This window comes from Mastacembelus armatus, chromosome 7, assembly GCF_900324485.2.
Source record: "Mastacembelus armatus chromosome 7, fMasArm1.2, whole genome shotgun sequence".
NCBI lineage: Eukaryota > Metazoa > Chordata > Actinopteri > Synbranchiformes > Mastacembelidae > Mastacembelus > Mastacembelus armatus.
Window position 1 is genome coordinate 16,173,060 of NC_046639.1, and position 24,580 is coordinate 16,197,639.

The 24,580-nt window shown below is 41.6% G+C and overlaps 2 protein-coding genes across 4 annotated transcripts in view; both read right to left on the reverse strand.

Annotated features, from left to right (window-relative positions):
- rerea (arginine-glutamic acid dipeptide (RE) repeats a) overlaps positions 1–12,831 on the reverse strand; it is a 120,417-nt gene extending 107,586 nt beyond the window's left edge. For both annotated transcript variants that reach the window (XM_026332107.1, XM_026332106.1), the window contains exon 1: positions 12,406–12,831. The gene's annotated coding sequence lies outside the window, so the exon portion shown is untranslated. The remainder of the gene's footprint in view (positions 1–12,405) is intronic.
- A 1,773-nt stretch (positions 12,832–14,604) lies between these two features.
- On the reverse strand, positions 14,605–22,995 carry eno1a (enolase 1a, (alpha)). 2 transcript variants are annotated; one of them, XM_026332583.1, is made up of 12 exons: positions 22,868–22,995; positions 20,646–20,740; positions 18,733–18,828; positions 18,156–18,214; positions 17,693–17,762; positions 17,338–17,471; positions 16,951–17,173; positions 16,400–16,597; positions 15,662–15,863; positions 15,471–15,579; positions 15,237–15,295; positions 14,605–15,099 (listed from the first exon to the last, which is right to left on the reverse strand). In XM_026332583.1, exons 2-12 carry the CDS (start codon positions 20,728–20,730, stop codon positions 15,036–15,038), a joined length of 1,299 nt encoding a protein of 432 aa, XP_026188368.1. In that variant the 5' UTR covers positions 20,731–20,740; positions 22,868–22,995; the 3' UTR covers positions 14,605–15,035. The 2 variants fall into 2 exon arrangements, with proteins under 2 accessions (XP_026188368.1, XP_026188369.1); XM_026332584.1 differs by lacking the exon at positions 18,156–18,214 and adding an exon at positions 18,526–18,584.
- Positions 22,996–24,580: the final 1,585 nt, after the last annotated feature.

Genomic DNA, 24,580 nt, shown 5'->3' on the forward strand with positions numbered 1-24,580 from the left:
GCAGGAAGAGCTGAGGAGGAGAGGGGGAGAAAAGTAAAAACAGATGGAGGAAGGCATGGAGACATACATGGATTTGCAGAGGCGTTAAACTGTCTTGATCCTCAATAAATAGGTGAAACTGATTAGGTTCATATTAACCGTCTACCTATAACACGGTACCTGTCGCTGAGAGCACACATCACAGTCAAGAGTGGTTTTTCCATTCTTTATTTGAAAAAGCCACCTCGCTTCACCCTTGTATCTTACCCGCTCATTTATTCAACAGCGCACAGCCTCCTAAAGCGCCAGCTTGTCAGAGTGACAGATGTAGACACGACCACTGACCTAAATCACTCTTTTCCAGCACATTAACCCCCGTGTCCCTACACCTTTTACGCAAAACACCAACATAGGGAAACACTCCAACAGAATCATCACAATGCCCTGCACAATGAGAATGCCCCACAAACCCCACCCTACTGTATTGTCACCCTCCTACCAGAAAGAAGTCTATTCTTGAAATGCCTAAATTGAAGAGAAAAAAAAAAAAGAAAAAAAAAAAAAAACCTCACATCAGGCTAAATAAATCACAGTCTGTAGTTCCTAGAGGGACTTTTTCATTCCAGCACAGTGACCAAAAAATAAAAAAAAGATGTGTTGTGTGAAGAGGAGGGAAAAAACACATTTTTGTCCATCTTGGAGCCAACATGGAAAGGATCAATAATACTTTAATTACTGTAGCCAATGTTTATGAAATGCAATAATCATTCATTAAAGATGCAGACAGCGGCAAGCAGTCGGCCGGCCGGGCGTCAGAACTATGTGCGAGGGTAGGAGAGGGGAGGGGAGTGGAAGGGGAGGACTAGCGTAAATGATTCATGGTTTGATATCTCTCCTGTATAATGGGCTCCTCCGGGGAGCTGCTGGGGCTCCACTGCAGTGACTGACTGCCTGGCTGGATGGCTGCCTGGCTCACTCTGACTCTGCCCAGGCTGCTTCTGCCAGTGCTGCCTGCTGCCCAAGATTAAAAAGCCTTGCCTACCATGAAAAGCAGCTCAGTGAAAACAGAGAGCGAGGATATGCACATACAGACATAAAAGGAAGCGACATGATTCAATATTGTCTGACAAAGTATCTGGGGGCATGCAGAGGGGGAGTTAAGGAGTGAAGACAAGAAAATATGAAAATCCTTCTGTGGAGAAAATACTGGACACAGAGTTACTGAGGATACTTGTAATATCTAAGGGGAATTTGGTTACGTTTCTAAATCTGCCTCACACCCCATTGTTCTCCTTGACCAACCTTTCACCCCCTGCCACCTTGTATCTCCTACTCACCCATGGAAAGAGAGTGAAAAAATGAAGAGATTAAGGTTGTAACATGTTGGGCTAATCATAACATAGACACTTTAGTGCCATCTCGCATAATTAAATGCTTTGCACTAACCACCTAATGCATACTAATTTGGAACAATCCACTCCTGGAGAGTTGGCAGAGCATGAAGCCTCCTCCAAAGGAGGTGCTTGTTTCTCTCCCTGCGTGTGCGTGTGCGTGTGCATGTGTGTGTGCGTGTGTGTGACACACACTCTGATTTGCAGAGGAGTGAGGTGCTAAAGGTCAGGCCGTGGACTTGAAAGAAAAGGTCAAGCATTATTACAACACGACTAAATAAACAGGCTGCACACAGCCCCCAGCCCAGCTGCTGTGGATGCTGGGAGTCTTTACCTACACACCCTAGTACCTGCCTGTCTGACTGGTTGGAATTCAGTTTCATCCCTTGCCTTTATCCACATATCCCTCCAGCTCTACGACAGCTGACATGAGGACTGTCATATCCTGCCTAGATTCGTATCCCCCCCTGGCTTTATTGCTCTCTTCCTCCTGAGTCTCTCTCTCTCTCTCTCTCTCACACACACACACACAACACACACACAACACACACACAACACACACACAAAGCAAGAGAGAAGTAGGGCTGCTGGAGCGTGTTTTAAAGCACATTAATATTAATTGCAACACTAGCTAGGAGTGATAACATAGACAAGAAGCCCCTGTGAGGGAGCTGGGAGCAGGCAGTCCCTGATTTTTGTTAGCAGCACTACTCATCTTTTGGATGGACATGGTGAGATGGCAGAATGACGAGCATTTCATCTTTGAATTGCTTGTTTTATATAGGAAGGGGTCTACCCTCTCAGGCAAGGGGAATTTGTGTTTGTGAGGTTTGTGTGTTTTCTGTTTTTTGGCATATCTGCGTATGCGCGAGCATGACCATGGTGTGAGTGATAAAAACTAAGCACGATGAATTATTAGGCTAGTGGTTACATCAACAGCAATAGAAATGTGCTCCAAATAACATAGAGTGCTTAAGCAATCCTGCATTTATCTCCCCTACTACTCCTGGCTTGGCTACCCTTTATGTCCTCCACACTGAACTCAATATTCTGTGAGCAATGAGCTCTGCTAAAGATGTAAATAATCTGCTGTCCTGGGGAGAGAGCGTGCTTTTTCAGTACAGTGGAGTGAAAATACAAATTGAGTTGAAGCCTGTGTGCTGAAGCCCATCTCCACCTCCTAGCAGGAAGCTGTAAGCATCAACAGATGAAAGCTACTGTATATCTTTACAGTTCTCCGTTTTTACCTCTCACACCTCTTTTTTTCCCTCTTTTGTCAATTGCTATTGAGAAACCTGACACTGTCATTACTGCCGCCTCACAGTAGCGGGTTTTTGCTGTATGGTTTCGTGCACTTTTTCTGATTTCCCCCAAGGCTCATCAATGCCCCATTACCAAGTCAAATCAGGTGGTGCTGCGGAGATTTGCCGAGAGCCAGGGCTGCAAGCAGAGACACACGCACACATACATTAGAGGATTCACTCAAGAAGGCGAGGACGTTTTCAACCAGCAGCTCCACAGGATCATGAACAGGGCGAGGAGGTGAACAGAGGAGAAATCACTGCTGGCTAAATGCTCGTCAATCGTTTACGGCCCGGAGGGGCAGAGAGAAAGAGACAGAGACGTGGTAATGCATCTATCTGACACTCCCTTAAGCAACCAACCAGACTGTAATCTCCTGGGCCCACTAGTCACACATTATTGTTTCTCATTTCACGTGTCACAAACAACTAAAACAAGTGTGTTGATTGCTGTGCCCCCTTACTCTCCATTTGCTTCCAAACATAATGCCCAAAAATCTTTAAAAAGATATCCACTCATTCGACCTCCATTTTTTCCTCTACAGCAAACACCCACGCATACACCCACGTTCCTTAGTTAGATTCCCAGAGAACGTCATGGACATTTCTCACTTTCATCATCATTATCAACAGCAAATAGAAAGTGGATGAGCCCTGTGTAATGTAAGCACACCATTACAAAGGTAGACTGATAGAGAGAGAGAGAAGATGGGTGAGAGTCTGTAAAGGTAAAGACAACAGTCCTTTCACTTTTCCCTTCCTGTTTTCATCCTCTTCATAGCAGCAGCTTCATAGTCATGACAAAAAAAAAAAAAAAGGCCAAGAAGGAGTCAGGTGGGGGGAAAAGAAAAAGGATATAAAGGAGCATTGTGCACTGTTTTACATAGAGATTTTCACAAGGCTGTCACTGATTAGAAGGAAAGGCTGAGTGCTAAATACAGAGGGAAACAGAAGAAAGGGAGGACTGCTGGTTCTCCAAGTACGGGTCTCTGAGGGCTGCCAGAGGTGGTACTGAACCTCTTCCCTGTGACAAAGCTGTCGCACTGAGGAGTGAAATTTAAACTCCTGCTGTCAAGAAAATGTTTTGGCTTTCATTACTTCGCACACATGTGTCTGTGCACTTGGTGCAACTACTTGAGTGTGTGTTCATGAGCACCACGCGAATCCGGATGCTACCTTCCTCTACTTCTTACATTTGGAATTTGCAGACAGGGGTGGTGTTGTGCCAAACAAATCATTTGCTTTGTGTGAAGGACAAAAGAAAAGACGGAAAAATCTGACAGTGTTCTCCTCATGCTCAATCACAATCATGAAATCTGCACACAAACAAAACATCCCTAACCTTGATGAGAGATTCGGGCAATAGCACCGTACCATTTCGCCTGCCAATCGTGCCGTTTAAAATAAACCAGAGCAAATCAACATGGAATGCTGCTGGCTGGGCCCATCCAGTTTGAATAATTTAAAATGTGACAAGCACTTAATCAAGTCGTCATCAGTCGCACCCCTCCAATGTATAACCGGAGAGGCAAAGAAAGAGCTTTTAGGGTGGCTAGACTGGAATAAGCTCATCTACACACAGAACCAGGCTTCAGCAATGCCGTGCCAAATAGCATTTTCTTCAGATCAGAGGACGGTGAAATGGGGAGAGGAGGAGGAGGATTTGGCCTCCTAGTGTGCTGCTATGCCCCAGCTCAGCTAAGTGACAGTGAATCCTACAGTGAGTCGATTTGCTGCTTCTGAGTGCCCGGAAACTTGTCCTCGCGGAGTGCTCGCAAGGGAGAAAGATAGATGGGAAGAATAAGGGGGACGGAGCCTCACCTCTCGCTGTCTTCTATTTGTCTGTTCACCCCTGGAGGCTTTTGGCCTGCTTGGTACAACAAAAGCGAAGAGAAGCGATAGATAAAGAGCTCTGTGGAAATCTACAGATAATGCAAACTCAGAATGCAAACGCAGAATGGACAAGTTTACAGGTAAACAGTGAGTGAAGAGATACTGGCTGGGAGCTGAGGCTCAGTTTTCAAGCAATCAATCATCTCTCACTACTTAAAAATAACCAAGATGAAGCTTTTAGCACAACATTCACTTTGCAGAGCATATGTTATTTTGTATTAGAGGTACTTTGCAGTCCTAGGAGCTGTAATGCAAAAGCAGTAATACATAACCATCATTTTATGTTCAAAGACTGACGATGTTGTTCAACACACACACACACACACACACACACACACACACACTAAGTATGCAAAGCAAGATGTGACCTGACTTTCAACTCCAAACGATCACACAATGCTGTTTGAATATAGGCAGTGTATGACAAGTAATTTGCCACATTGTTGCTTTGAAAAGGAGTACTTGAAGATGACACAGAAAGACAACTATATTGTCATCTTCAAGAGGATCTATGAAATCAATGGGAGGAGATCAATGCTGTCTCTCCCTCCCTCCCTCTTATAGCACTTTACATAAGCAGCAATAACCCTCAGAGAGGCCATCATCTAGCGCACCGATTTCCTGTACAAGACTCCTCATGGCAACAAAGCTTCTCTTACTCCATCAATGCAACGGTCACATCCACAACTTCACACACAAGGAAAGAGGAGGAGATGAGAGAGGAGGAGAGAAACTCAAGGGGAGGAAATACCTCAGGCAAGGCAGAGCCAGACAGAGAAGGCTGGAAGGAAGGAAAAAGAGGGAGGTTGCAGCCAGCTACCCGAGCGTCTTCATTAGATTATACAGTAGCAGCTAGCTCTGGAAGTGAGTAGCCACGCACCGTAGTAAGAGCTGCTCATCCTCTCAGTTAATTAGGATTTCTGCTGCTTCATTTTGGGGCGAGGGACAGGATGTTGGAGGCTTGATTGCCTTTTATTTCCCGGCCTAACGGCTCAGATGTCTCTGCTGCTTTATTAACAGGAGATCTTGCAGATTTACAGCTCCACTGCAAACATCAATTTCAATAATTACAAGAAAACTGTTAACAGGGACACAATAAAACACTGAATTTTTTTCTTTCTCTCTCTCTCTTTCAACAGTCGCCACTCCAAGGCCCATCCTCTCCTTCACAGGATCTGATTTCCATAGATGTGCCCTTTTCATGATTGCATATTATAAACAGGTTAAAACACATACCGATTTCCTTCACTCACACTTAGCACTTCAAATACTTCAAAACCAATCCCTGGCCTGAAGGGCAAAGCAAATACTGTGAATGTCACATTTACATTCAACAGTCAAACCTCAAGCATTTGTGTTGTCACAAAACAAAACGTATGAAAGAGGATTTCTCTGTTGAGCAATTACAGCTGACTAAGTGTGCTGGACAAATCATCTTGTAAATTAATTGGATAAAACTTCTTTGGAGATTACATGAACAAGCAATCTTCTTAGCTCTTTCTTTACATATCGGCCTCATCCCTAGGAATTAGATGTTACCAGCTGATGCATGTGTGTGACCAACTAAATGCTGGTCTCAGATAAAAGCTTCAACTGGGGAAAGGAATAACAGTAATCGTACTTTAAAAGGCAAACAATATCTGATTCAGAACAGAGAACCACAGATTTTATTTGAATAAAATCAATAGTTGTGTTGACTTGCACTGTATTGCCTTCCTGTCTTCTCATCTTGCTTGCTAATGTTTCTTTCATGAGCCAGCCCACGGCTGGTGACATTATAGCTACAGCACTTCCACAAGTCCCCAATGGATCGGTGAAAATGGTTGGTGTAAAACACAATTAGTATGGTCCATATGGCTGCTAGTGGAGGAGGAGCAGTAGAGGTCCCATGTGGTCTTTATAGAGGCCCACTCTTTTGTTACCTTAAAGATCAAACTGTTGTCATATAATAATGGGGCCATTTCAATTCTTGCCACTTAGTTTTTTGTAAAGCAGCGCTACTTCAACAGATCCATTGTGGAATGACTCTTGGCAAATGAAATTGACCAACCTTGGCTGATAGCCTAATCAATACCTCCTTCATCATGATTAATGGGTCATATTGGATAATGGGGAAATTTAATGTGAGGGGAGCGTTACTTCCTCATTTCAGCGCTCAGTCCTATCGATTGGTTTACCCCCTTTTTGACAATGGAATGTGCTGATAAGAGAGCAATGTGTTCAACCTATGTAAACTGAGCACAGAGAAAATGATTTACTGTGCTTTAGGCACGACTCATTCACTGATAGCTCTGTATGCCCAGCCTGACAAGTATTTTCTTGCCTCTGAAACGCAGACACCTTTTACTGAGTAGCGAACAACAACAGCTTGAGGCAACAGATTTATTACAAATTGATCTATTAGATAGCGCTGCTGCGCTGTTTTCTCTCCTTCTCTCTCTCCTCCTCTCTCTGACAGCCTTCCCCTGATGGTAGCTAGAGTGTATCAGAGTGGAAGTGCTACAGTGGCAAATCTAAACCCAATCCTCAGAACTCATTTTCTCTGTGCCGGCTGCTGGAACTGGGGTACAGAGACAAGATGTCCATCCTTAAACCTAGTCGATCCAGCTTTAAGTCCCAGCACCGAAACTCAATAAGGTGTGCCAAACCATCAAGGGCAAGCAAGGACACAGTTTACCAGATGCAACTCTTCAGGAGAAGAGCAGAAAGAGTCATGCTGTCACCAGGGTCATTTCCTTACAGTCTGAGCTCACCACTGGCTTGCGTGTCGTCTCCATTAAAACATCAGTCACAGGTCTGGCCTTTGCAGCCCTGCAAACAAACTGTGACTTGTGCACAGTCACAACAGCAATGCAATACCTGCATTAGTCACAGAGGCCACAGAGCACAACCAGCAACATTGTAAAAAGATACATGAATGATTTGTCTCATTAATCAATTAAATCAACTGCATCACATAAAGTTGCTAATCATTGTGGCTCCCTGACAGTTATAAACCAGTGCCTATTCCCTTCATCATTCTGTCAAGAAACACAAGAGATCTTTACACTTCCCTAAGATTTGTCAATGAGCCAACACTGTGGAGCTTAGCCAGGAAAAGGTCTATTCTCAGTTAATACTGTTGTGTATAATGGGTCCGACACAGCAATAAAAACCTTAACTGTCAAAGGCAGAAACAGAATATGTTCGCTTATGCTTACGGTTCAGCTAACAGAGCAAAGGGTTTGGCAGGTTATGTAGCCTATTTAACGATATATACAGCATTTGTGCTGAAAAATACTGCTGCCAATAGTAACAATGAGTGCTGATAGAAAACTCTCACCGACTCTATTGTGCTCCTTTCATTAAATCACCTTCATCTTTCATCTCCACTAGAAAAAGGGTGCACAGAGAAAAGGGCTATTGCCTTCGAAATGGAGTAAACGTGTATCGCTGAAAAAAGGGCACCATCTAAAGATGTTGAAATATTCTAGGGATAGTGTATATGTCTATATAAACATCTTCAGGCAGGCAGCTGCAGGGGGTGTGTGCAGTAAAACACTGGTATGCATTGTTTGTGTTTCTGCACCACTAGCGCCATGCCGTGTCATTACATGAGGCAATCTCTTACCTAATCAACACTGACACACACACACACACACACACACACACACACACACACACACACACACACACACACAGCAGCAAAGCACTCCTCCTCCTCATATCTCTCCCCCCTTTCTCTCCCTCTCCTCAGGGGCTAGCCAGCTGATCCTACACCATTTCATTTTCCTCTTTCACAGAGATGGCAAATGGCTGACTGTTATTTTTCAGTTTCAATTCATGCTTTCAGTATAATTAAGTACTATTATTAGCCTATCTTGCTCAAATACTAAAAAAATATGCTATCATTCGTATATTCTGGTGTGTTTTAACTAAAAATTAGTGAGATGAGAAATATAACTGTGAATAGTGAAACTGGTGAAGAAAAAAAAAAATCGTTTGTACTGTCATTATCATCACAACTACATTATGGATTCATTGTCCAACACTTGCTGCTGCTTCATAACTCTTTCAAATGTCACCAAGCCTCTATTTCCAGTTTCCACACACTCCACTGTACAAGCCCTAATGTACATAAATCACATAAGACACTGAAATGTGGTGAGTTGCAAAACTTTCCAATCTTATAGCCTCAAAGTCACACGCCACATGCAGAACTGCATAAGGCTAATGTGGAGAGAACTTTGTTTTAATGTACTTGCAAAGAAGTCGGCAACAACAACACAAAACACAATGTGTCTGATTAGTTAAGATGTAACCGAATAAGACACGGATGGCATTTCCAGGATGAAGTGAGGAACAAAATTCGATCAGATCTAGTATATCAAACGCCACCAGCAGTATGTAGCAAGACAGCTCAGAATTTGTTAACATGGATAGCATTTGCTGATGCTATCTCCTTGGCACAATTGTGGAGCTGCGGAGCTAGGCCCGAATCAAACAAAGATGAGATATGATGCTTGCAAGCTTGGATCTCCTCTTATGAGAGGTGAAGGGAAACTGTCAAAGAGCACAAAACACATCCAGCATCTTGCCTCCTCTGACTTTTTGGCATAAGCCAGGGAGAAAAGGAGGAGGGGGAAGTGTGCTCGCCTCATTTCTGCTAGTGTGCCCTGTGCATGTCAGTCCAATATCTTAAAACAACACATGCAAGGCTTTGCTACAGCCAATTACCCGGCTCTTGGCACGGAAACTGAAAAACATCTTCGGAGAACAATAAAGAGAGCTTGGCTTGTTGTGCACGCTGTCAGTAAGTGCTGACAGATTGTTATTTTTAATGAATATACAGCAGTTGAATGGCCCATCAAGAGGTCTTTCAGCAAACATTGCTCCTTTGTTCTGAGTATTAATTTTCTATGTAACAGCCAGATATCTTGCAATGAAGTTGATATCAAGCACCGTAAAGGAAACCGATAAATCAGTTTATATAGTTGCTGCTTTTGTTGTCCACTGTCTCCTCTAGCAACAACTATCCATAGTCATTAGGATACACATTCAAGGCAACACACTTTCTTGATTGCAAACCAAATTTCTGAAGATGTTTGATTGCTCATCTTTAGCTGTGTTAGGTCTGAAAAGCAGACTTTTCAAAGTATTAATATCTCTCCTGCCAAAAGAATTTCAAACTGTATGTGAAATCCTTGAGTAAAACAGCCTTGACCAAAACAATACATCAGCCTAAGGACTTTTCTTTGAAATACAATAGCCCTACTAAAAGAAAAATTACTTTTTTAGCATACCAGCTAGCCATACCAATTACAGGTTATAGCACCATCCTGTACTGTAACACAACGCCACAGTGTCTCAGTACACACCAAGAAATAACTCCAAGGACTATATCCATGCATTATAATGGGGAATCATTTTTCATGACAATTGGCGTTGAAGGAAAAATGCAGTGACAGCCTCTAGGTGAAAAACAGCAAGATGCCATTCGAGCACAGCATGTAAACACAGAATTCCTGAGCATGTGTATTGACAAATCATCCAACAAAGGGATGTCAAAGCACAGTGAAATGGGATTTTCCTTGACATTGTCTGGCCTTCCGTTTGCCACATATTACTCACAGGGAGCTGCCATTAGTCAAACACACATTAGTCATTAAAGAAAAATAGAAGGGTTATTACACTTCTCTTATCATTACTCTGCCACTACTTCAGCCACCCAGCCAGATTAACTTTCAATGATCGGGGTGTGTCACTGGATATGTGATTCAAAGTAATTTTACCCACTACTGCTCTTGAGATGCCATTCAAATTGAAACACTATAAACAATGACCTCCTCTGACCCCTGAACTAACAGGATAATGTGGACTAAAAACAGTTTTGCACATTTATACAAAAACAAGCAGAAGCTCAGAATAACAACAAAAAATGACCACCACAAACATTCTGTTTTAAGCACTTCTAAATTATTATCTTGGCTGAATGTAAAGAATTCTGTCTTCTACGAAAACCATAAACTGAGCATTAAGGTGTTTTTCTGTAAGAGCTGTGCTAAAGCAGTCATCAACATATAGCCTATAATGGTAGACCTCTATAACCTAACCTTGCAAGTTTACAGTCTAAGTGGTAGGTAAAGAAAATCTAAATTAAAGCCACTGAACTAGAGGCAGAAATAAAAGCAGCCAAAACATCAGATTTGCCATATTCCAGATCTATACGGCTAAATGGGTTTATTGACGTCACGTTAGTTAGAACTGCACTAACTAACATCTAGTGAACTCTAAAGTCTGGTTAAATAGGTTGTGGTTTCAAAAATGAAAACATACATAAACCAATACATTTTATTAATCACTTCACAATCTAAAAACAATACTTGTAGTAGCATTTGTCAGCAATGACTAAATTAAGTTTATTTTCAGTTAAGTGATCTCTCTTTACAGGTGGCAATGACTGGGTTGACAGTAAAAGTATAAAAACCTGTCCATGTTAGGTTATTTAATTAAATTCATTTATATGGTATCATTAAATATAATGTGATGTTGAGCATATCCGCGTTTTACAATGCAGCGGTGTCAATCTCATAATTACATTAAAGATTTCCCTATACCTAGCACTTTCACAGGTAAGGAAGTGAACGTCTTGTTGTCAACATTTAATTACAGTTTTTCAGTGGACTGAAAATAGCTTGGCATTTATGGAGCAAAACAAATGTTTGACACTCCTCTGATCGTTGAGCAGAGTGTATATTCATTAGTTATGGTGAAGTCCACAATTGTGCTAGGCTACGTGGGCTGTAAGGCACATGAAAGTGAACAAGTCAGGAGTGAATCATAAGTATGCAATAAAAATAAATCACTAGCTTCTAATGGCTCTGCCTTTAGAAGGAACAGACATTAAAATAGACATAAACCAGTCGTGGGTTTTCATTTTTTAAAAGGACAGGTTATGCAAGATGTCTGTCACAGTCAGTGAATTATCTTTTGTTTACTATTTACTAGTGTTTACTCTTTTCAAACTTACAATTCATAACTCAGGGAGTTCATGCAAAAAACAAACAAAACAAAAAAAAAAAACAACAAAAGCACAGAAGCAGCAAATACCAAAAATAAACCTTACATATTCTCTGTTTCTAAATGCTTTGAACTCCTCTGAACTGCCTGCCAGAGGTGATAACACTTAATGCCAATTCTGCTGCTTCTCTGTGAATTTCCTCAAAGAAGATTTTACAAGCGCTGCATCTTTGTTTCCACACGCCAACACCAGTGTGCCGTTATCCCTGCATTAGTTTTGTTTACACCCAGCCCTCAGCAAACTCGTAAATCATCACAAACTTTAGGCGAGGTAACAAAAATTGAGCACACAAAGACAAGCAAGTTAGCTCCGCCGGCTAACGTTTCCATGAGCTAATGACAATAGCTGAATGGGCTCAGACTACTTTCTGCAACAGAGACACCACAAGGGGTCATTGAAAACGGGAAAACGCTTGCTAAGAGCTAGCACAAGGTTGTGTGCGGGTTAAAATCAAGACACGCTTAATAAAACAAAGTCCCGTTGTATGGGGTTGCATGTGCTCTGAGCTAACCGGTGGCAACGAGCTGCTTCTATCCAGACATTACACCGCTCCTAGCTGGCTTTCCCAATCAGTGCTAGCCGCTACGTTAGTTCATGGTAACCAAACAAGTCTATCAGCTAACTAGCTAGCACGATGCTAATAGGCAAATTAGCCAATGAGCTAGCAGGCGAGGGTTAACAGCGTTTACAAACTGTCCCTACACATTTTGTCATTTCTCCCTCGTTTGGTGATGAACGTCAAAGGCGAAGGATACAGCTGGTTGAAGCTCACGGCACTTACCTTAAAGAGCCTGATCTACAACATCTGTGATTTGTTTGCTGAGAGACTGCAACAACAAACAATAGCAGCAGCAGCAGCAGCAGGGGCAATTAGCCAACGTTAGTTAGCCCAGAGAGCAGCACCTCAGCTGCAGTGCCACCTGTGTGTCTTTTCTGATGGAGCTATAACGGAACCGACTGCGTTTAGTGTAACGCTGTCATAAATGATGGACTTGAGAATAAAGAGGGAGTAATCGCTGCCGGGATGCTCAGACTAGTGTATGTCAGAGGCACTCAGCATGACAGCATCCTTCTTCATCTTAGGGTGAGAACAGTTGGGGGGTTCTCAAAGTTCAACCGGTAAAATATCGTCACCCACTGGCCAAAACTGGGAACATGCACCCAGAGAGAGTCCACAGGATGTCCCCTAACACCACAGGGCCTGTCTTCATCCTCATAAACCTGTGACACAGCCAGGCTGTGGTTCTAAAAGAAAAACAATAGAAATATAAAATATAATACAATGGAATTATGGGGGATTTAAGTGAATTCAAATAGTGCGCATACATTAAATAAAAGCTATGTGTTTTTACATTATGAAGCACGTTACAGCAACTGAAGTGTAAAAAAAAAAAAAAGACAACACAATTAACACAATTCCTTACAGAATACAATACATGTCGTCAACGTAGAATCACATAAATATTCTCATATTATATTGGGTTCCAATAGAATAGAATAGAACAGAACCAGACAAAACAGAACGCACCAATTAAATAGAAAGTAGTTTAAAGTAATGTAAAATAATACAATATGTACTAGAAAGTATGGATATATTTTAAAATAGGGACAAATAGAAAGAAAACCAAATGGCAAACCAATGACAACTCAACCACAAACTAAATTAGCATAGAAATAGAATAGAAGAGAATAACATGCATCCTGGAAGGTTTGAATTAAATGCAGCTTTAAATATACAGTATATAAATGTATTAGTAGCTAGTAGTTACATAAATGCCCAAATGAGACAAAATACTCACAAAAGTAAAAAACAGCATTGGTCTTTAGAAAGCAGCAGTAACTTATTTTCTGACTGTCATATGTAGTACAGAAACATTTTTGTTAATTGTGAAAGGCTATAAGGTGCAGTGGAAACACTAGTATTGACCTGCACATTTTGGGCAGCTGGTTTGAATCTTTCGTGCATATAGTGTAAATCATAGTTTGAGTAGACCTGATTAGATCTTTACCCTGGCAAACAGAGTTAAGACAGTGGTAAAACGGTTCATATGGTTTAATTTTTCAGTGGTCTCTGGTCATTTTAAGTTTCTATGGTTTTAAGAAGTCCAGCAAACTAAATCCTAATAGGGATGGTTTGGAGGGAGGTCATATCAGTCGCCCTTGTCAGCAAAATGTTAGGGAAGTGCAACTGCATGCATCCAACCACCAGATGGCGTATATCTCAAAGAAAAGAAATCTTAACCTATGTGGGCTACTTCGGACTATAAACACAATATCAACAGTCAAGTCACCCAGATTTACTCTCTTCATCTTATGTGAAAGTTGGTTTAGGTCATTTATAAATAAGATGGTTGTTGCTAAATGAGGGAGGAGTTTACAGACTGACATATGATAGACAGTGCCTTGTACTAGTGATTTGTTAAACATCTCCTTGGTGATGGCTAAACAATGGAGGCAGGTTCAGACAGGGCTCACACAAAGTGCATTGGTGTGGCACAGACCCAGTGGGAAATCCCCTGAGGTATCATACCACTGCTGAATAGAGCCTCATTTATCCTGGCAAGGATCAGTACAAAGAGAGCTCACATAGAGCTTTTGGATTCTTTTACCCAGGGGTAAAGCAACGATGTCCCAGAGCACTGAGCTCATGTTTCTGCCTCTCTGTGGTGTCCAGATTACATCTCACACCTCAGACAGGAGCAGTTACTGAGGAGGTGGCCCTTCACAACAGGCACTCCCCATTTAATCTGCAAGAAGGTTGTGAATTCTTACCTTTTTGTCCCCAGTTGTAACCATATAAATGTAATCATAAGCTATAGCAAGCAATTACAATGAAATTTGAGATTTAAAAACCTCATCTCATTTTTTGTTTAGGCACTTTACAGATTGAACTTTAAGTTGACAGTGTAATTGTAGCATAAAATAACTGAAATTTGACGTGGATTTTAAAAACAAAACAAAAAAAAAAAAACAAACCATGTCAAACTATATTGTTTATTATATATTTCTGCCAACACTTAGAGCAACACAAGACCTTGTCAGATAGATCACATTGCACATAAAGTACTCCAGAGCCATACTAAAGTTACAGTAGATCAAATACTCAGTAGAGGACCAAGAATCGTTACAGCTCACAAGAAGCTAAACAAAGTTTTCTCACACAGCTACACAGACACAGACAGACACAGGGACCAACATTTTTCAGGAGCTAAAGCATAGTTGAGGATGAGCAGAGCTGTGGTTGTACTAGGACGTACTGTAGCTTCTCCACACCACAGACTTGGACCTTGGATTTCAGCAGTGTTCTCTCCACCTTCGCTCCAGACAGGGCAGGCGACCTAGTGTGGCGTATATGTGTATGGGTTTATTTATGAGCAATGAACACACAGAGGCCCAAGAAGGAAGACCTGCTCAGATGGGGTGCCTGAAGTTCTGGCCAGCAAAGCGGGCCTTGTCGCCCAGCTCCTCTTCAATCCTGAGTGATTATGACAGTTGGTTAGGTTAACGGATCTACAGCCTGAGTAAATTTGCATGTTGTCCCTTTAAGCGTGACGACAACTAATGTTTTGTGTAACTGTAAAGACATTGCTATTTAAAAATTTAAAGTCTCACCTGAGCAGCTGGTTGTACTTGGCCAAGCGCTCAGATCGGCAAGGTGCACCTGTCTTGATCTGGGAAAGGAATTTAAAGACAAAACCAAATCTGTAATCACAAAGCTACAAGTGGAGTACAGTTTGAATAGTCAGCTCTAAAGGTCTCAGCATTACTGACACTAAGCCAGTGACAAGCTGATGAAATATATAACTGTCAGGGAGCTTATATAACTCCTATATGTAAGGTTTTTACCTGTCCAGTGCAGAGACCAACCACCAGATCAGCGATGAAGGTATCCTCTGTCTCTCCAGAGCGATGGCTAACCATCACACCCCAGCCGCTGCTCTGGGCCATCTTGCAGCTAAAAGAATAAATACAGGTAAGCCATCTGATATTTATTTTGCCAACAAGTGCAATCACATTGCCTTCTTGTGGACACTCACGCCTGCAGGGACTCTGTGACGGAGCCGATCTGGTTGACTTTAAGCAGCAGGCAGTTGCAGGCCTTTTCGGCCACAGCCTTGGCAATGCGTTTGGGGTTGGTGACAGTGAGGTCATCACCCACCACCTGGATGTTGGTGCTGCCTGTGAATTTGGACCATGCCTCCCAGTCATCCTGGTCAAAGGGATCCTCAATGGACACCACTTTAAGGATAAGAATTAAACCGTTATGACCATTCATAAATCAAACACATCAGCAATGTTTAAAGTAACATTTTTAGCATGGCAGAAAACAGAATACTTAAACCTATAACAACTTCATTTTTGGCCACTTGGGGGCAGCAGAAACAAGCTGATAAGTGCTGTACTATGTCCCATGTCTGCTAAGTGCTGTACTATGTCTACTCCCACTAGGGCAGTATTGCAGAGTGGGTTTTTTAAAGTTTTTGCAGGTATAAGGTAAACTAAATCCTTATATTTGCATAAAGAGAGAACATACATATCACTGACCCTGTATTCTAGAACAGATCCAACATTTTTATAAGAAGAATGTAGTAAGTGATGAGATTAAGTTAGGACTGTTTAACTACTTCACTTTCTGTCTTTTTCTTGTTGTACTAAATGGATGTCTATAATATATAATCTTGAAATCCCTTTCATCTTTGGGTGCAGCAACACTGGACTAAAACAGTTAGGGGGTTGTAATTGGACCATACAACACACCACGTGGAAAAACCCACCTGGGTAATCTTTAACAAAGCTCTTATAGAGGTCAGCCAGCTTGTCAGGGGAGATGTAGCGACTAGGGTCATCAGGAGACTTGAAGTCCAGGTCGTACTTTCCACCCTTGTAGAACTCGGAGGCAGCTACATCCATGCCAATAACAATCTTATCTGTGTAGCCAGCTTTAGCGATGGCATTCTTCAGCAGCTCCAGAGCTGAGACAAAAACCACAAGATACACTCAAATGTTAGTACTCAAAACAATCATCTTGCACAAATGAGTTGCCACCGAAGAGCCTGCTCCAGCTGTCATATCAGCACGCTGACCCCATACTAGTGTCAAGAGGCTGACAGTTAACGCATTTAGTACTGAGTTAAGGCCTTAATTTAGAAACAATATGTCGGCCCAAGAGTGACGAGATAAGTGCTTTCTGGGTGGTTCAAGAATGTACTGCAGTTCCAGGCTAAGCACAACAATGATTTCTTAATTCATCTGTTCAGCTGGTTTGTTACTCTGCTGACACTCATGTCATAAACGGTGGTTATGGTTTCAGACCACTTCCTCTCACCTTCCTTGTTCTCCAGGATGTTGGGGGCAAAGCCTCCCTCGTCTCCTACGTTGGTAGCATCTTTGCCATATTTCTCCTTGATGACATTCTTCAGGTTATGGTAGACCTCAGCACCAATACGCATGGCCTCCTTGAAACTACTGGCTCCTACAGGCAGGATCATGAACTCCTGCATGGCCAGCTTGTTGCCTGCATGGGACCCACCGTTGATTACGTTGAAAGCCTGACGGGAAGCAGAGAGGATCCACTTTTAGCTTAATGGACTCGCAGCTGAATAGAATGGTTGTTTGGATCAAATGTTAATGGTACACTTCTGACAGGGCTATTATCGTTAAGAGTATCTAAAAAAACTTTGGCGCATAACTTAGGTAATTTCTTCAAACTCACCGGCACTGGGAGGATGACTTCAGGGTTGCCAGCCAAGTCAGCAATGTGGCGGTAGAGGGGAACGCCCTTCTCTGCAGCACCAGCCTTGCACACAGCCAGAGAGACACCCAGGATGGCATTAGCACCAAACTTAGCTGAGGAAGGGAATAAATATTTCAATATGTTGTGTACTTTTTCCAAGCTCAAATTTATGAAATATTCTTGTCTTTTGAGCTGCAAAAACATAGCCCTAAAAAAATAAATAAAAGCAGAATTAAAAAAAAAAAAAAAAAAAAAAAAAAAAAAAAAAAAAAAGTAATATAACAAAAATCTGCACCGATATCACGAAGTTTTAGCATATGAAGGAACATCTTACACTTGTTTTCTGTGCCATCCATATCCAGCATCAGCTTGTCGATCTTCTCCTGCTCCAGAACGCTCACATTCTAGGTTAAATATAACATGAACATTTATAGTTTCATTAATTTAATTGGTAGACAAAAGATTAGCTTGGATTAATTTTAGTTTGTTACTTCAGAAGAACACCAATGTTAAAATAATCACAACATCTGAGTATTATACAAGCTAATGCAACACTATACATGTTAGCACATGTATATTAATTTATGAGGTTAACAAAATATTCAGAAAAGGGGGCAACCAACTGCTTAGTATTGCACCTCTTTTTGTGAAGTCAATTATGTGAGGACTGTCAGAACTGCTGCCAGTATTACAAAAATATTTTTCTTTAACTTCTAAATTCAAGAATTCTAAATTCTAATATTTTAGGGCTTTTAACACAAACACACAGTAATTAGTCAAACAATAAATGGTCCTACCTTGCTAACCAGTGCAGGTGCAATTGTTTTATTGATATGCTCAACAGCTTTTGAGACACCTGCAAAGGACAAGCAGACCATGACTGACCACGACAGAAGACGTCCATGCAGAGCAGGCTACACAGATGCACATCCCATCCAATCTTATGAAGATGTCATTTTGAAAAATAGAATATTTATTTTCAATCATGATGAGGACTGTGATAACTTAAGAAACCACCTATGATCGTGCTCTTAATTAGATATTTCATTTTAGGTCTGTGAACATCTGTTAGTGCCTGCCAAGGTTAGTTTCCAAAAGGCAAACCCATTCTTCATGCTGTTGTGCACAGCAATATGTAAAAGTGTCATTCTGTTCGACATTATTTACCTGGTTACACAATGCAGGGGCCAAGAAGTCATTTATATATTTAACTGCTCTTTTGACTCCTAACAGGAGGATGAGGAGTTAAGGAAATAAAGAAATCAGAGGAGAGGACAGGCAACAGGATGTATGAAAGTCTTGAAGTGACATGAAAGATAAGTGGAACAGAAGTAACCAGACAGTTTAGAGAGGAAATCAATGACGACATCTCACCTTTGCCCATGTAGCGTGTTTTGTCATTGTCTCGGAGCTCTAGAGCCTCATAGATGCCAGTGGAAGCACCGCTGGGCACTGCAGCTCTGAAAAGACCTGGGAGACACAGGATATTTTGCAGTTGTCATTCTCTAAAATGGTGTGTCATGTTCAAAGACTGTTCATGTCTTAAATGTTTTGGTGTAATGCTACCAGAACCATTACTACAATAACCAACTGACTTTTTAAGGCTGTGTTTACTAAGTGGTATTTATACAGCATAGAATCTACATACAAGATCATTGACAGAGCACCAAGTGCAGAAGGGGCTGCTTTGCATTCAAAGTGCAGCAAGTAAAAGCATAAAAATGGTTGCCAGCCAGCTAAAGCCATCCTGTGCCGCAGTATTTTCCATCGTTTTTCTGTCCATGGAGAGAAATAAAGCATGTGTGGAGGAAGTTGGCCTGGCTTTGCTGCAGAGGGTTCTGATGGAAAGGGGGAATTCAGTGTGCCCACTGTATGTTCAGTGCATTTGCTGAAGGATGCCAAGTCATGCCCTTACATAAGAAGAACGCCATTTTGGATTCACTCAGCTGAAAGGTAATTGGGTATGATCAAAAATCTATTCAGCTTGTTCAGTAGACCAGCAGGAATGGTGTGGTTTTATAGGGATTTAGGGGTTAGGACAGGAGCACAGAGACGCTCTCTGGGCCACAAATTCAGGTCTAACAACCTATCCACCTAAAACCATTAACTGGCTGCTGCTGAAGGATGCTGGCAACAACCCACCAGGATATAAACTGAGATACTGAGCCATCATATATCTCCTTTACATTTGATCTGGCCGAACAGTCATAGGATTCATCATAAATGTCTCTCCGGATTACCAGAGCTACTGAAATCACATTAACAAAAAGCAGAGGCGGCTTTCTACTATGCATGGGACCAAGAAGCAAGCTGGTTATGTAACACAGACAAATACTAGAGTAATCATGACAGATGTGCATGGGTGCAGCACTCTTACTTTGGTCATTGCTGTAAAAGGTGCCAAAACATGCCTGGCAGACTTGAAAAGGAATCATACCCAAAAAAAAGGAATAAAGGTACTATTTACAGTAAACTGGAACACTTAGCAACCATACCAAAGCAGGGCTGCAGGACAGAACAGTCAACATGCCAGCAGCCAGTATCTTCAAGGCAATGTAGCCTGTTCTCACGACCATGTCAATGGTCATTCAGGTTTGCGTCATTAATATTCTCACCACGTTACATTGGGTCGAGCTTTGTTTGAGCACTTGGAACAGAACAGCTCACCAAAAACTTAAATCCCAGTCTAGCCATTAGTTGATTAAATAAACTGATCTCATTTTCAGGCAAAAATGTCAAAGAGTGCAGGATTTATATGTCTTAAGCCCAGCAGTTTCATTATGCAATTTACCATACAGTTAGGTGGGGGATGCATAAATTAGATTTGATTTACCGAACATCTCTCCTGTGCCTGCAATATCTCAATTCAGCTCATAGCTTTGCTAGAAGGACCTACTGTATGAGCTATTTGTGCTCGCAAACAGGAACCATTACAGTAACAGAGTGCTGTAGAGGCAGTGTGGTGTTACAGGAGCTATTTTCACACATTCACCATCTGATCTGATCCACCCCGGGTCTGGACATGGCAACAGAGTAGCCACTCTCTCTCCACCATCCTACTGTTCACTTCAGCTGAGTTTTCACTAAGCTACATAATTAGGCAGACCTTCACACTTAAACACTGGGCAGCACTTGCATATTTTAAGTTAAGGATGGTGTCAAATTACAAGAAGTGTGATTTGACAGTATTGTCTTCTGTAGTTAAGACAGCTACTTGTGCCATCCTTGACCATAAATGTCTGTGCTTAAACAATACATGACAACATATAATTGTAGCCATACAGTACCTTTCTTGGTGTAGAGATCAACCTCCACAGTGGGGTTGCCACGGGAGTCAAAAATCTCACGAGCATGGATCTTCAGGATAGACATGGTTCTGGATCTGCAGATGAAATGACAGATATCAGTATAGTGCTGTTCCTCATGCAAAGCATACAGACACTTATCTTACTGTTACTCACCAAATTAAATATTCAAGCCAATGCCAGTAAGTTGGCAAAAGTGTAAAAACTCTGAACAAAATGTAATATGATTTATAGATAGAGTTTGGAGACAGAGCAATAAACCATCTCTAATATAATTCTGAGCCATCCAAACTTCTTGTACCAACTAATGTGGGAGGGCCAGGCTAGCAGAGATATTTTTCATGGAAAGGTGTGGCTTATGCAGCAAAAAACATCTGCAGCACCATTCAGTTTACTTAATACATCTCATTACAACACAGCATGGCAAAATTGTTGCAAAACAGAACAGAAAGCACTATTGTCAAATAGTTAGGTAAGAGCATTTGATAATAGTAAAGAAACAAATATATCACCATAAGAACAATAAGTGAATGGCATGGCGTAATATCAGTTTCCTTTGTTTATGTCCAAGTGTCACTATTCTGATATGTGGTCTAATCTCACGAAGCCTTTGTTAGTGCTCCAAATTCCAGCAGTGAAGGCCAGAGAAGGTTTTATGCCAGACTGTCTGACCATGACGCCTTCTGTGCAAATGATTTTCATTTATTTTATCTAACTTTCCCTGAAACCATGCACTGATTCACTCACCTACCCACTGTGAATGCATGAATGACCTCTGGGTGCAGCTTCCAAAGCTATGCTACCGTGCAACTACAGCAAAATCAATGGAAAAATCCTCTGTGTGGAAACTTGCCACTGGCTGCAGCCAAGAGGTAAAAATCCCTAAAATACACACAGGCCCTGTTCATTAGCTAAGTGGAAATATTTGAGTTTATAGCTACAAAACCAAGACTTTTATAGGAAAACAAGTTATGTTTTCAACCTGTCCAGGATGTACCCCTGCCTTTTACCCAAAGAGAGCTGGGATAGGCTCCAGCAGATCTCAGATTTTTCATATAAAATAAGATAGATTAGCATTTTTTTGGTAAAAATGTTAGGAATATTTCACTATTTTTGACATTTGATTCAAAATGTTAAACTGATTCATGTAGAAAGTAATTGATTGGAGTTATGGATTTAAAAAAAAAAAAAAAAAAAAAAACCTTTTCAGCAGAAGCAAAGGACATACACTACATTTCACAGATGTCTCACTCTCACTCTCACTCTCACACACACATTAATCCCTATTCATTTTTTGTTGCTGCCAGATAGCTTCAAACACTGGACAGCACATAGGTAAGATGGCTGCGCAAAATGGCACCCACAGATAAATAATTGAATGATTGAAACCTGATATGTCCTCAGAGCAGCATGCATGGAAAGTGGCATGGATCCTGTTACAGGTTGTACAAGTCACCAGGATGTCATTGCTGTGCAGCATATTTTTCATTCAGGGACAGGAATATCTTTAAAAGTGCAGCACTGAAGTTACAATCGATTAACTGGGTGACTGTATAAATCACGTAGATCTCGTAGAGGCCTGTTGAGAAATGACTAAACCACTGAGGAAGAAACACTCATGCAGTAATTTTCCTTTATTTCGTTGGACACACCCCCAAGGCTGCTGCAAGCAACTGGTAGCTGACTCAAAGCCGGAGCCAGTATGTGTAGCCTGTCACAGGGGGTTCATACACCATCACAAACTTTAAGGTTTTGAACAAAAAAATAAAACACACACACACACTAAATGGAAAAGCCGGCTGCAAGCTGGAGCTGCAACCTGACGCCCCTTTCCCACAGATACATACACACACACACACACACACACACGCGCTGCAGCTTTAAATGGAGCGACATCTCACCAGCTGACGGCCTGGTTTAAAAATAACCGTGGGCTACAAAATGCTCCATCCTACAAGCCCCAAGAACCATAAACCGAGGATTTTAATCGCGTTTATAAATACGGGAAACGACCAGTGTATCCGCTAACACGAGACTTTGGCTTTATCGTCGAGGATAACAAAACACCATGTCTACACCTATAAAACAACACAATTAGTTTATATCAATACACACCATGTTCTAATAAGACCTTAGAATGTTAATAGTTGTTGTCCTGTCGAGGATTTCTGGGTAAAAAGCAGAAAAGGGGCGGTTTTAGTTACCTTTCCGGGCTAACTGTATGTACAGGCGGTGCTGTCTCTCTCTCGTGTGAACAAGCAGAGAAGGCGTTCGTGACGTTTCGCTCTAGATAAACGCACGAGCTCCGGAAGGAACGGCCTAACGGAGCCACCTGATTGGCTAGGAGTGCCTCACGAGGCAGACCAGCGCGAGGAGGGATGCACGTTCACCTTGAGGAGCCAGACATCCCACGTGAGGACGACGAGGATGCGGAGATTGCGTCTCCATCACTTTTAATAAAGACGGCGTTAAATGTTCAGAGAGCAGTGATGTGCTTTGTATTGGAGGATGGATTATGGGAAATGAAGTTGTATTTACTTAGTAAGAGGAAGAGAGAAGCATTATATGCGCAAAGATGACGCAGAGATGTGTACGTGCGGAGAGGCAGGCAGGAATCTCCGGTGCAGTGCTTCGTTATTGGTCACATGTCATTTGCGGTTGGCACTGACGTTTTTTTCCTCCAGCATGAGGTTCACACAATCTGTGGCCGTGTATTACTGTTCTTACAGCAGCAAACCCACCATAAGAAACGACGTAGATTAAAACAGAGAGAAGAGAATCAGTATTTTACACAAAATGGAAAGTCATTTAAATGCAACACATCATCACACTGCTCAAAACTTTATCTTTTTCTTATTAACATTCAAAACGAATGCTTATGGAAGGAACCGTCTGTTAACAGATGCTATTTGATTCTAGTTTAATGCTATATACAATATAATGTTTTATTATTTCCCCCATAATAATATCAATAACTTATTATTAATAATATCATTACTGTTACATAGCCCGGACTCATTGCCATGTAGTTATTTAGAAAATCCATCAACCCCCCCAAAAAAACACAATGGATTGTAGGGAAAGACTACACCAACGAGGCTGCTCGGATTTCCATAAGTAGGTGCAACAGTTATGTAGCTTATTACAAACTCAAATGGAGACTGATGAATCACAGCATGAGTGAGAAGCGGGTTTCCCCTGACGTGTCATCAATGCAGGAGGTGGGTTTCTTGCAGATGCGCAGTGCAGTGAGCGCAGCATCCACGCCACATCAGAGCTGCTGTGAATGAAAAGCCGCTGCAGTGACCTTGAGGTTTTGCCGCTGTTACATGCAACTGCGCCATCTGCTGCCCAGATACTGTCAGTGAAATGCCACGGGAAAGGATAAGGATAGAGGAATTCATGGACTCCCAGTTAATTAAAATGCCAACTGAGCCGATATTCTCAGTCTCGGCTATAAACAAACAAACAAATGAATAAATAAACTGACTAAATATTTTTGCAGTGATTAGGTTACTTTCATTAATCCTATAGTCTTCAACAGTAAATATATTTGTGGAATGGGATGTGAATTAAAGACATAAAATAATTCTTGAAAAAACTTTACTGGTCTTAACAACAAAATGTACTTAAAGTGTCAAAAGTAAAAGTACCTATTGTGCAGAATGGTTCCCATAGTCTTATATTGTTGTTTCACTAGTTTTTATAAGTAATTTATTATATCTGTGATATGTAGCTAGGTTATTCCACTTTTCAGCAGTAAAAGTATTGCAAAATTTGAAGCACTTACAGGGGGCAGCATGGTGGATGAGTGGTTAGCACTGTTGCCTCACAGCAAGTATGCTCTGGGTTCGCAACCCAGCCCTTCTGTGTGGAGTTTGCATGTTCTCCCCGTGCTTGTGTGGGTTTACTCTGGT